The sequence below is a fragment of the Trichechus manatus genome, unplaced genomic scaffold, assembly GCF_000243295.1.
Source record: "Trichechus manatus latirostris isolate Lorelei unplaced genomic scaffold, TriManLat1.0 scaffold00023, whole genome shotgun sequence".
NCBI classification, from domain to species: domain Eukaryota; kingdom Metazoa; phylum Chordata; class Mammalia; order Sirenia; family Trichechidae; genus Trichechus; species Trichechus manatus.
In genome coordinates this window covers 18,920,766-18,935,003 of record NW_004443959.1, presented here as the reverse complement: position 1 = coordinate 18,935,003, position 14,238 = coordinate 18,920,766, and the positions used below count along the sequence as shown (strand labels likewise).

Sequence of the window (14,238 nt, the reverse complement as noted above, 5' to 3'; positions counted from 1 at the left end):
CAGTATAGGGAGAGCAATTAGGGTCACATAACAATGTATGTATACATTTTTGTATGGGAGACTAACTTGAAATGTAAACTTCATTTAAATTACAACAATAAACAAAATATATAAAATAAAATAATAAATAAAGGGAACCGAAGTTGCTGCGTGTGTTCTGAATGTGAAAAGCCACATTAACGCTATTGTCTCACCAGAGAAACCACTTTGACATGTTTGTGGCCCCAAAATTTTGCTCTTAGAAATTGTGTCTGAGATTGAGAGGCTGTTGTCTGCATTATCAAATCGTAACGACTCTCTCTGATGCTGATTTATAACTTGGTTACTCCTTGCTGATCAACAAACCAGCACGGAGATTGAAACATCAGCTGAGAAACATTTGGATAGGCCCTTTTCGTTTACTGTATTTCCAGGTCTTGAAGGAGAATGTGTGTGTAGTGACAGAGTAGGACGCAGTCCTTTAGCCAGATAACAGAACTCTTTTCATTGCTCAGTTCCTGGTCTCATTTTAAAGTACCGAATTATGTATTTAGCAAACTGATTTTATCATTTGGAAGGACTACATTACACATATGTAAATAATATTTGTTATTTTTAAAAACAAATTGAGAAGATTAATAGTTTACTTTTCTAAACTGGTAACTAAAATATAAGGTCTTCAAGTGATTTTTTTCAGTTATTTCTAGGGTGGAATCATTCTTACTGGTTTGGACCTCAGTCTGATGCAGTGTATTGATCAAAATATTCTCCTTAACAACCAAAACAAATTGACGTTGACTTTTAACGCTACAACATTGTTAAACGTAAAGACAGAATCCTTGTGCATAATTCTTCTGGAATCCACGTGTGAAATAGTAATGACAAGACCCTGTGATTGTGGCATGGTTTATCACTGACACAGCACTTCAGTATACATTGTTCTCTGATCCAATCCTTACAGAAACCCCAGGAAGCAGGCGTTAGGTTGTCACTTTACAGGAAAGGAAACTCAGCTAGTGACTTACAGAGCGAGGAGTCGATCTCCAGGGCCCGTTTCATCGCACCATGCTGCCTCACAGAAAACAGAGTGGAAAGAGTGTTTTTGTATTCCCTTAGAGGTGCTCCCGCACGGGCCACTACAGCCAATTACTGTCCTGGGAATAATGCTCGGTAACCTTGTAAATGGACTGTCTAAACATCCATGGGGGAGCGGGGGTGAAACAAAACAACTTTCTGAGGAGTTCTGTTTGAGGGTATTATTGCAGGCCAAGAAAACGATGTTAGCTAGTAAAGACCGTCTGCCTTGAGCATTGTGCCCTTTTAAGATCTATCTGTAAGGGATCAAGTTAACAACAGCGACCAGAAAGGTTAGGTTGGAAACGTAGGGGGCAGCGAGTTTATGTTAATGGAGGAGGAACAACTCAGAAAAGGAGGGTGGAAATGGTTGCACAACTCGAAGAATGTAATAAATGTCACTGAATTGTACGTGTAGAAACGGTTGAATTGGTGTATGTTCTGCTACGTATAGTCTCAATAACAACATCACAAATAAAATTATGAACAAAAAGAGCTTTCATTTACAGATAAGATTTTCTTCAAAATATAAAGTTTTTTTTTCAAAAAAAAAAAAAGAAAGAAAACGATGTTAACCGAGACCTAGTTAGATCAGAAAATTGTATCCCTGCCTTTCCTGCTGCATTGTCTGATTATGAAGTCACATTCAGGATTTAAATGTAACTATGTCTACACTCTCATTTGGGGCAATGCAATGCCTGGTCATAGGGTGGAACAAAAAGGTAGGAATTTAGACACATTTATAAAATTCCATGGTACAAATACAGTTTCTAATTGAAATCAATGATTTTCCCTTTTTCCTACCCCTGTATTGTGGGGGCTCTCTTACAAAGAGACAGGGAAAACAGAAAAAAACTATGCATGTATCCGGGAGTTTTAACCTCAGCTTCAATCCACGAGAGCCTTCAGATCATGCATGATCTATATCTTGTGTATCATTTCCTTTAAACTTGTCGTTGTCGTTGTTGTTAGGGGCCATCAAGTCGGTTCCTCCTCAGAGCGACCCTATGCTCAACGGGACGCAACCCTGCCCGCTCCTGCGCCATCCTCACAATCATTGTTACGCTTGAGCCCATTGTGGCAGCCACTGTGTCAGTCCATCTCCTTGAGGGTCTTCCTGTTTTTCGCTGACCCTCTACTTTACCAAGCGTGATGTCCTTTTCCAGGGACTGATCCCTCCTGATAACGTGTCCAAAGTATGTGAGACATAGTCGTTGCTTCTGATGAGCATTCTGGTTGTATATTCTTCCTTTAAACTTAGGGAGGGTGATTACATAAACGTATATGTCCAACATATTTGTTTTTATTCTTACAAAAACTCTATGGAAGAGGTGTTTCCACATAAGAAAACAGAGGCTCAGAAAAGTTAACCAAATTTACCAGAGTCACGTGGCCAAGAAGGAGCAGGGATCGGATTAGAACTCATATCGGTCTGAGGCTTGAGCCCCTTGTGCTGTGATTCCTTGGAGTGATTGGATTTCTGTGTTTAAACTAAGGTATTAATGTACTGCTGATGGATGAAGCGAGAGTTGTAGGAGAAAAGATAGTTTAGGACAGAAAATGTTTCATGGTTCAGAAACTGCAAAAGCAGGCGGCAGCCCTCTTTGTTAACCTTTCTGTCCTGGATGTCAGCAAAAGTTTTCATCCTTTGTCTTGCAGAAGGTGCTGCCCCTGGTGGGCCTTTGAGGATGTCTCTGACATTCCCCATCTAATCCCATAAATACCGACACCGTTAAAACTTTACTTGGAATGATTGATAGCGTTTTGCCTGTTCCCTGGGTTTAATGGCACGCACCCTTTTCTGTGACTATGCTCCCTGAATATGGCATCGAATCACCCCAGGCTTGGCCAAGAAGAATTTCTCCTCCCCCTTTGCTCTGATTTGAACCCTTCATCTGACACCCTGAGCTTTGCTGAAAACCAGTCCCTGCAGCACTCACACAGTTTGTTTTCTCCATAGATTATTACCATGCGAGATTACATTCCCAAAATCCTGGGCCCGGAGGCCTTCCAGCAGTACGTGGGTTTCTACGAAGGCTATGATGCCACAGTGGACCCGACGGTGTCCAATGTATTCTCCACGGCCGCCTTCCGCTTTGGGCATGCCACGATTCACCCACTCGTCAGGCGGCTGGACGATGGCTTCCAGGAACATCCCGACCTCCCCAGCTTGCATTTGCATGAGGTCTTCTTTAGCCCGTGGAGACTTATCAGAGAAGGTGGGTTCTTTCTTTTACCTTAGGCTTCAGTATATCTTCTTTCTTTTAGTCTCTGAGGTAGAACTACTAATCAGGTAAGGCCAGGGCAGGTAATTAACTTTCATGTTGGTACATTTGGTTGAATACTATGCGAATTATCAATGCTTGTGCGGAAAATAATTGTATTGAAAGCTATTTCAAAAGATAAACTGTTCCTCCAAAATGCTTGCTCTCATGTGTCTGAAGTTCTTCAGAATTCACAGAAGACACTATTTCAGGTGGAGGTTAAAGCTCCATCCATTACTGCAGAAATAAATTGGACCTTTTCATCTATTATTGTACATTATATACCATGTCATTATTTCTTTATCATTAAATATTTTGTTTGCTCCCTGGCTATGCTCAGTACCATACAACTCTGAAATAACCAGCTGCCTTCGAGTCAGTTCAGACTCATGGCAACCCCATGGGGGTAAGAGCAGAACTGTGCTCCATAGGCCTTTCAGTGGCTGATTTTTCAGAAGTTCATTGCCAGGCCTTTCTTCCAAGGCCCCTCTGGGTGGACTCTAACCTCCAACATTTTGGTTAGCAGTGGAGCGCATTAACAGTTTGTATCACTCAGGGACTTCCCATATAGCTTTAGAATGTTAATAATTGTGTTATCTTTGTTATCTTTGTAAATGGACTACTCAGAGAAAAATGTTTTAATTCTCTGGTTAGGCTTTGGAGAGAGTCATTTTTTATTTTTCCCCTCATTCTTCCTTTCTTTTATCTTCTCCACTGTCCTTTATGCCTATCTGGAAGCTTCTAACCTAACTCAAAGCTTGCTTAATTCCAAGAGGATATAGTGGGTGAAATGGACAGTGGAGATTTCAATATGCTTTTTTTATTCTCCCCCTTTAAACAAGCTACTTTCATGCAGAACTTGTTGGAAAGTAAGGTCAAAGGGATCAGTCTGGGCCTTTACCAGGTTATCCAAGAATTTGATGATAACTAAGTCACCCTGGTGGTGCAGCAGTTAAGAGCTCGGTTTCTAACCAAAAGGTCAGCAGTTTGAACGCACCAGTTTTCCCTGGAAACCCTCTGGGGCAGCCCTACTCTGTCCTATAGGGTTGCCATGAGTCGGAATCGGCTTCATGGCAGCAGGTTTGGTAGTCACAGTAAATGTGAATCTGCAATGACACGGAATAATGGTCGTTTAGTGGGTCAGTTAGGCTTCATGGTGCCCCCCAAAACATAACCTGGAAATCACAATTCATTGTGGCCTGTGGAGGGTGACTTAAGCAAAACCAAACCAAATCCGAGCTCCTGCTGTGGCTACAGGGGACCTTATATATAACTAATTTGTTTTCTATAAATGGGTTCTGTGGAGACGGTCCCAGAGCTTTTGCAGATGATGGTGGGGAGGGTCTCTAGGCACCCCCACTACTCCTTTAGCCAAATCAAGTCTTCTTTTTCATTTTCGATGCATTAGAATTCGGCAAATGCTTCCTTTGATCATAACATTTCTGATGCTGAGAAACAAAACAAACACCATCATCACTGACTGGCCTCCGTCTAAGATGGCCCTCAGTTCTAGAGCTCTGTCATCACACAGCACTTCACAGTCAGTGACCTGTTGAGTGGACTTCAGACAGGTGTTAACCCACCAGCAAGGACAGCATTGTAAGAGTTATTTTGTGAACTTCAGAATTATCTAAAATGAATTCATGAATTTACAAAAAGGTATTTTTTAAGAAAGACTAAACTTAATTTGGGATCTGAGCTATTATCCAGTTTCTCCAAAACTTATCAAAGAAACCTCTTTGCGTTTTCTGTAAATATGTTCCAGGTGGTTTGGACCCAGTGGTAAGGGGCCTTCTTGCAAGATCCGCCAAATTGCAAGTGCAGGATCAACTGATGAATGAGGAGCTGACAGAAAAGCTCTTCGTGCTGTCGAATTCAGGCACCTTGGATTTGGCGTCATTAAATCTGCAGCGGGGCCGGGACCACGGCCTGCCAGGTCTGCCGCTATGCTGGGTTTCATTCTGAATGCTCACCTCGCACACTGGCTGCATAATTTGGCAAATTAGCAACCTGTTCTTTGAGAGACCGCTTTAAAGTGAAATGTATCTGCCTCATCTATCACCAACTTCTAAGTGATGGGCTTTTAAAGTGTGTTAGTTCATTCACCTAAGAGGAACGCTGTAGCTTGTCTTAGTAGAAATGGCGCACGGTGGCTCCTGAGCCTCACGCTGACTGCGGGAGCCAAGGCATGTAGAGATGGCACACCCTAGCGGAGCGAGGATGTTTTCTAGGAAGATAATAGCACATCTGAGTCTGATTTTCCCAGGGACCGTTGGCTAGAGTGTCCACGCTTTCCTTTTTATTCCCATCAGAATATTGTAAGAGGCAGGGAGAGATGACTCTGCTGCCACCAGCACTGTTGCTAAATAGCCAGCCCAATTCCCTGGCCCACTGGTGTGCACTGGTTCCTGGTCTCAGGCCAGGCAGCTACCACACTGTGCTTTTTTGCTCCCCACTTTGTTCATGCCTTTCCCAGCTCTTCCCCCCCGCGGTGATATCCACTCCTGTCGCACCTGTCAAATCCACATCATCCTTGCTGTCCCGCTCTGACCCCTTCCCTGACTTCCCCGACCTACTGGCACCTTCACTCCTTTGAGCTCCTGTAGTTGGTAACCAGCCTGCCCCGTTAGTACTTGTAGTACTAGTTTGTTTTTTTTATAAGCCCATACTTTTCGTTTGCTTGTTGTTTGTCTCTCTCGGGTAGAATGTAAACATGAAGGATAAGTGGGCTGGACTTACGGTCAGAAGACTTGAGCTTAAGCCCAAGAAGTCCAGTTTAGAACCAGTCTTTTAACCCTTTGGAGTTTCCCCTTCCTCACCTGAAAAAACAGTGACAGTAATGTCTACTTCATAAAGTTGTCTTGAGTGTTAGATACAACACATAGAAAAGTGCTCAGGGTGGTGTTAACAAATACTAGCAACAATAATAATAAAAGCAGTGTAAGAGCTAACATTTACGGAGTACTTGCTTTGTGTCGAGCACTACTCTAAGCACCTTATATTCCCCGCAACTCTAGGAAAGTGTATCATGATCATTTTTTTTAATTAATAAGAATTTAGCAACTTCCCGAAATTCCCATTTTTAGCAAATGAAAGAATATGGATGGAACAAAAAAAGCTACACATATATTGTTGTTAGTTGCCGTCCAGTCGATTTTCTACTCATAGTGACCCCGTGTGACAGGGTAGAACTGCCCCATAGGGTTTTCTAGACTGTAATCTTTAAAGGAGCAGATCACTAGGTCTTTCTCTGGTGGAGCCATTGGGTTGGTTTGAACTGCCAGCCTTTCGGTTAGCAGCCGAGCACTTAACTGTTGGGCCACCAGGGCTCCTTCACACATATATGATGGACACTTAATAAAGGTTGGTTAGATCTCAGGCTAAATTAGATAATAAGCTTTGCGAGAAAGCTCATTGTAACAATGTGGTGATGACCTCCGCTATGCACTGAAATCTTCTTTTGTTTTACTTTGCAGAGATTAATAAAATATCCAGCCTACATTCCCCTAAAGACATTTTTTCCCCATATTTTCCCTCTGCTGTCTCACATAAACAGTGACATCTGAAATGAAAGTTTTTACATTCCTAGATCTGTGGTCCCATGAGCTCCGGCACAGAGTACCCTTTACCTCTTTACTGCCTTCCCAGATGGTTCACATTTTCCTTCTAGAACTGAAGTATGTAAATGTGTTTCCTCTTAGAGCAATAAAAAAGGAAAATGTCTTTCCAATTTCTTTTTATCTATGTAAGACTTAAAGCATCAATCTCCCACAGGTACTGAAAGCTTTTTATTATTTTTTTACCACTTAAAATAGTTTGAAGATGGTCTATACTACTATAAAAGTTTCCCCCTTAATTTTCAAACTTTGGTTCACTCCATATTGTGGGTTTTGGTTAATCTGAAAATAAATGCATTCTTTTAGCATGTCTTCCATGAAAGAACTAAAAGACCCCCAAGCCCTATGTCATGTACTGGGAATGGATGTTTTGTATATAAATCAAATTTAGTGCTTCTATTTTACCCGTTAGTAGATCATGGAAAACTTGGAGGGTATGTTTGATGGTCTAGCCTAAAGTATACTGCGTCATAGACAATGTGGTAAAGACTAAATACCCATCGGAGGAATTTTTTTTATAACTAATGGGGGTAAGATGAGGAGGGGGACCTCTAAGAGAGAGGCAGTCATGCTCCGCAGTAGCTGGAGCCCAAGTTTGATGAGACACCTGGGAATGGCCCATCTGGAAAGAGAGAAAATAAGAATGGCTCCATATGAATCGGAAGTCACAACAGTATGTCTGCCAACTGCAGGTGTCGAATGGAGGCAAAGCAGCTTCTCAAGGGGCAGCTCTCGGTGACATTCACCACAGGCAGCCTCCCCGCGGCTGTGCTGTCTAACCTAGGTTGGCCATGCTGGTGGGTAACACATGAGTAAAATACATGTACCTACTTGGTCCTCATACATTTAAATCATGGATGACACTATTTTAAAAAATGGACTCAACACCATTTGACAGTGGTTTTCTGAAACAATAGATTATAAATCTCATTAATATTTTCTTCCTTCCGTTTGTCTACTATTTCCTCTAATCTCTCTTCTTCCAAGTTGCCCCCTATACCTGGAAGGCTTTGCCTCCCCCGGCTCAGCAAACTTCTTTCTCACTTAAGCATTCCTTACCCCAACTAATTGGAAAATATGTAATAATTTTTCCTACTTCTGTCTCATCTACATATGAAACTCACTATGCGACCCCCCACTCCCTGTCTCATGAATGCCTGGCACTCCTGAAGGGAATCAATCCAGCCATAAACGCATTTCTATGTGTGCTTGAGTTGAGGCAGCACTTTTGTTGAGTGCCTAATACATACATGACACCACAGATAAAACAAGACATGATCCCAGCAAAGGGACCCCAGACGGCCGAATGGATAAGCAAAGAGAAAGTAATAAAGCACATTGATGAGTGTTCTGATCAGACTCAGTATGGAGTGCTAAGTCAGAGTGAGCAATGTAGAAATCTCACTTCAGAGGAGGGAGAAATGCTTCCAGAGGAGGCACTAGCTGAACTGAGATCAGTAGGATGAGGGAGCTAAGGCAGAAGGAAAGGGGTAGGTGCCTGGAGAAGGGCAGGAGAAGAGGAGAAAACGTATCCGGAAAAGGCAACAGTATAGGCAAAGCCAGAGTGTAGGAGCAGAATAATCTGGGGGAGTGGCGAGCAGTCCATTATGCCTAGATCACAGAGCATGAGGGAGGAGGAGCAGTACAAGAAGCTGCAGAGCTGATCAGGAACAGGACCACGAGGGCTTCACGTGACATGCTGAGAAGTTCGGAGGCTATCCTGAAATCACTGGGGAGACAATAAAAGACGTTTAACACAAGAGATAATTGGTCAGACAGAGATATTCATCTATGTTCCTTTCCTATTTGTGTGTGAGTGTGTGTGTGTGTGTGTGTGTGATAGAGAGGGAGAGAGAAAAGACAGCAAGAGAGAGAGAGAGAAAGGAGAGAGGATAGAGCATGTGCTGGAGTTGTCATTATAGGATGTAAACCTATAAGGACCATGTCTCAGGTGCTCTGTAGAGACCCGAATTTACTATAGGCTGGCTAATAATATGGATCCACTTAGGAGTCTTGGATTCAGTATTATTGCTCTCTCCAAGCTTCTTTATAAATAAGCCCTTCATTAAGACCTTTGAAGCCTGTGCTGGAATATTCTAACATACTGAACTCTACAGGGTGTAGGGTAATTAAGTGGTTTTCTCTGTTGCTAGAAATTATGGACAGGGTTCTATAATGCTGCAGTTTAAGTTTTAGTGGATACAGAATCAATGAGATATACAGAATGAGTATTCAGAGCACTGTGGGAGGAAAAAGAAACACCTTGTTGTAGAGAAAACCTTGAACGCTGTTTCAAGTTAAAATAGTCTTAAACCCTTCTTCCTTGTGTAGGTTATAATGAATGGAGAGAATTCTGCAGCTTACCAAGACTAGAGTCTCAGGTTGACTTGAACACTGCCATTGCCAACAGGAGTGTCATTGAAAAGATAATGAACTTATATAAGCATCCTGATAACATTGATGTTTGGCTTGGTGGCTTAGCTGAAAACCTCCTTCCAAAGGCTCGAACTGGTCGCCTGTTTGCATGTATCATTGGAAAACAAATGAAGGCCCTCAGGGATGGTGACCGGTAAGTATTTGCAACCTGTTACTTTTATATTCTATATGGAAGGCAGTATTTTATGTTCGTTTTATTTGAAGTCAGCCGGATCTGGGTTCAAACAGTGGCTCCATCATTCAATATTTATGTGACCCTAGGCAAGTTATTTCTCTCAGGCATCATTTTTTCCTCAACTGCAAAAGATGATTGTTATGAAAATGCAATACATACAATACAAAGCTCATAACACGTTTTAAGCACTTCAAAATGTTAACTATTATTGATTTTTCTATATCATCTAATCACACGAATAAGCGAACATGTGAAGAACAAATTGTATTTCATGGTGATCCTGAAACTATGTTCCATTCATGTTCTCTGACAGCTTCTGTTGACATTGAAAAGGTGGAATCTGAGTTAGGTGCTGAGGCAAAGATGGAGAACCATGCATAAAACATAGAATACTTGTCTTCTAATTGGACAGACAAGCTGTCTGTTTTCCTTTTCAGTCTTCAACCCTCCAACCCGAGCAAAGACTTCGCAGGTAGCAGAAAGCGCGGTACCCAACGCTATTTCCCTTACACATTTTTGCTGTCTTCTCAGTGTCAACCAAGACTTTTAAGGCTTGTATGTAGCCAGAGGAAGGAATCCTGGTAGCGCAGTGGGTAAAGAACTTGTCTGCTGACTGAAATGTCAACGGTTCAAACCCACCAGCAGCTCCTGTCAATCTGCTCCTGATTACAGCCTAGGAAACCCTATGGGACAGTTCTACTCTGTCCTATAGGGCCACTCTGAGTCAGAGGAAACCCTATGGGGCAGTTCTACTCTGTCCTATAGGGTCACTATGAGTCAGAGGAAACCCTATGGGGCAGTTCTACTCTGTCCTATAGGGCCACTATGAGTCAGAAGAAACCCTATGGGGCAGTTCTACTCTGTCCTATAGGGTCACTATGGATTGCAATCAACTCAACAGCACACAACAACATAGCCAGAAGGATTAGAAAAGCAAGCTCTTTGTTTCATGTCTACCTTTTCAATCTCCGTATGCCACAATAGAAAATTATGAATTAGTAACTTGGGAACCATACAGACAAAATCAATAAGAAAATGTTTTTGTAATAATCCCTACGCAACTAGTTCTTTTCTTTGGAGTCACTGTGACTAAGCCAAATTTTCTTCAAAAATATTTGTGCTTCTTCAAGAGAGTACATTAGGCATACCCTAAGGTTTCTTTCTTTTTTTTCTCCCAATTCAACTTTTATAATTAATTTCTGAAATGTAGCATTTCACATAGTTCAGAACACCTGGGGAGATGTAACTAGGAGAAGTTATTCAAAATCGTATCTTTAGCAAACTCCTATGGTTTAAAATATGATGGGCCATGGGAAGTGATTTATCCAGACAATGATATATTTTTTCAACTTGTACATTATCATGCATTTATTATGTTACCTTTGGTTGGAGTACAACTTGAAATAAGTAAGCACAAGCTGGGAAGAGATTCCTGGAGTGATATTGTGCATTTCTCACCTTGATTATTTATAATTGAATATCTCCAATACAAAAATCTGATCGAGTAATTATGTATAATGAGGCCTCATTTTTCACATTCGAAGAGCAATTTGTAGCCCTGTGGGAAAGGAGGGAAACTTTACATGATTTCTAGCATTTGGGTCAGAAGTTATGGGGGCTTTGTCAGTGATTTTAATATTTTGAGACAAAAGTGTGACTTTTTTCCCAAATATTACAATTTCTCCTGGTTAATTATGACCTGAAGGAAGAGACAGAAGGTAGAATGGCCTCACACAACATTTTAAATTCATTATAAACAGCAGTACTTTCTAAAATAACTGAATTTCGATGCCATTGTTCTTATTTTTAAAACAGCTCTCCACCACCACCGCCACCCCACCCCAGGTAAAAACAATGCAGCAAAATAGATTGGCATAAAATAATTAACGGGTTGTAAGAACCTTTTTCCATTAAATGCTGTTTTTCCAGCCAGTCAGTAAGATATTAACTCGCTGGAGTGTCTCACCTCCTTATTTCCTCCTTCACTCCCTCAGAAGCTCAACTGGAACTGGAAAGTCCTGACGCTGCCTCTGAGGTACGCGTTGCTTCACCACACTGCTGGGTCCATGCCATGAGTGGCTTCACTCACAGGCTCTGTGGAGAATCCTTGACACAGAGCAGTGCGCAAGGTGTATTTAAAACCAAAACACCAAACCCATTGCTGTCAAGTCGATTCTGACTCATAGTGACCCTTTAGGACAGAGTAGAACTGCCTCATAGGGTTTCCAAGGAGTGGCTGGTGGATTCGAACTGCCAACCTTTTGATTAGCAGCCAAGCTCTTAACCACTGTGCCACCAGAGCTCCAGGTGTATTTAAAGTATGTGCTAAATAGAAAATGACCCGAGGAGTCCTCCAGTTACATATTCTTACACTGCTCTCTTGTTCTGTGGAGGTTTTGGTGGGAAAACAGGCACGTATTTACTGAAGCTCAAAGGCATGAACTGGAAAAGCATTCTTTATCCCGGATAATCTGTGACAACACAGGCCTCACCAGAGTGCCGATTGATGCCTTTCAAGTTGGAAAATTTCCCCAAGACTTTGAATCGTGTGAAAACATACCACACATCAGTTTAGAAGCATGGAGGGAAACCTTTCATCAAGGTAAATATAAGTCTATTTAAAAGCTGTATTATAATATAGGCATTTAATCATAGAAAGCATAACTTCTCAAAGAAGCTGATTTTTACAAGCACTGTCTGAGATAAGAACAGCAATAATAAGCCTCATATCTTCAAGGTTGCTCATTTAAAATGGTTGCAATGTTGTTTCCTGAGTGCCTCCTCCTCTAGTAAGAAAGGAATTTGGGAGTCTGATAAAGATTAGTGAGCCTGGACCCTCCCTGTTAACAACCCCTTGAAAAATAGAACAGTCCATCACACACTGTGTTGTGTTGTTGGGTGACGGCTGAGGGAATGGTTAGATACGGATTCTCAACCTCAGCACTTATGGACATGTTGTACCAGATAATTCTTAGTTGTTGGAATCTGTGCTGTGCATTGTAGGATGTTCAGCAACATCCCTGTCCTCTATCCACAAGATTTCAGTAGCACCCCACCACATTATGAAAGTTTAAAAAAAAAAGTGTCCAAACATTGCCAAATGTCCCCCCAAAACCAAACCTGTTACCGTCAAGTTGTTTCCAACTCATAGTGACCCTATAGGTCAGAGTAGAACTGCCCCATAGGGTTTCCAAGGAGCAGCTGGTAGATTCTAACTGCTGACCTTTTGTTTAGCAGTCAAACTCTTAACTATTGAGCCACCAGGGCCAAATGTCCCCAGGGGAACAAAATCTCCCCTCTTTGAGAACAAGTAGACAGAATAAAGAGACCAACACTTGGCTACATAGAAAAGAAGGCTCCTAGAAATACATACAACATAATAGGAACTTGAAGATTATTTAGGAGTTTGATTTAGCAAAGCAGAGATTTTAATATTACACTCACCAAAATTACCCCTCTACTATATGACAGAGTCAAGACTTGAAACTAGATTTTCAGTCTTCAGTTTTTGTACTATGTATGCCAATAGTACAGGTCAATTTGAATCTTACGAATCTCAGTTATACACAGTAGAAAATACTGACCTTATTCTTCTGTTATTGTTTATCACACTAATTCTGGCTCAAAGCAGGAGTTTAAGAATTAGTTATTGAGTACGACTTATGTGACAACCACATTGCAGGTGCTGGAAATATATCTCTAGGAATAAAAATACATACACATACTCACTGACCTTCTTAGCCCTTACATTCTAGACAGGAAAGACAGACAATAAACAAATAAGTAGTATAGACATACAGTACATCACGTTCCCTAAGTACTATGGAGAAAAATAAAGTCTGAGGGGAATTACAATGTCAACCATGGCGGCAAGGGAAGACCACAGTGAGAAGGCAGGGCAAGAGTTTCCTTCAGCTGGAAGAGCAAGCACCAAATTCCTGAGGCACAGTCATGGCTGGGGTGTTTGAAGAACCACAAGGAGACAAGTTGGCTGCAGTGGAGTGGGTGAGGAACTAAGAAGTAAACAATAGATTAGAGAGTTAACAAATACAGATAATATAAGACTTTGTGGCCTTTGTAAGGATTTTGTCTCTTATTCTGAATAAGATACAAAGTGTTGGATGATTTTGCCTAGAGGAGACACATAAACTGATGTATATTTTAACAGGATTACTCTGGCTACTTGTTAAGAATACGCTAGGGGTTGGGGGCAGCAAAAGTAAAAGCAGAAAGAACAGTTGAGAGCATTATTCCTTAGAAGAAATAATGATGGCTTGGACCCCAGATGGTAGCAGTGGAAGTAGTGAGAAGTGGCCAGACTGTGGACATATTTTGAAGGTAGACCCAATATGATTTCCTAACTGATTAAATATAGATGTGACCAAAAGTGAGGGGGAATGGGATACTGTCAGGTTTTCCCTGGAGCAACTGGAAAACAGATTTCCGATTATTGAAATAGGTATGGTTTTGAATAAAGCAAGTGTGGGACAGAAGATTAGCAGCTGTATTGTGTAGTTGTTAAGTTTGAGATGCCTATTAGACATTTAAGTGGAGAAGTGCAGAAGGCGGGTGAGTATAGAAGAGTGGAATTCAAGCAAAAGGTCTGGACTAGATATATTATTTGGGATTTATCTGTAACTACCATCTGTAGAGATTGTATTTAATGCCAACAAACTGAAAGAAACCACCTAAA

General features: G+C 41.4%; 1 protein-coding gene across 5 annotated transcripts in view; it reads left to right on the top strand.

The window, feature by feature from the left end:
* TPO (thyroid peroxidase) overlaps positions 1–14,238 on the top strand; it is a 115,093-nt gene that overhangs the window by 73,719 nt on the left and 27,136 nt on the right. For 4 of the 5 annotated variants that reach the window (XM_023728304.1, XM_012554564.2, XM_012554562.2 and 1 more), the window contains 4 exons: positions 3,014–3,272; positions 5,083–5,253; positions 9,266–9,503; positions 11,939–12,147. In XM_023728304.1, the coding sequence (XP_023584072.1) occupies positions 3,014–3,272; positions 5,083–5,253; positions 9,266–9,503; positions 11,939–12,147 (877 nt within the window). The remainder of the gene's footprint in view (positions 1–3,013; positions 3,273–5,082; positions 5,254–9,265; positions 9,504–11,938; positions 12,148–14,238) is intronic. The other variant, XM_012554563.2, reaches the window with a different exon arrangement.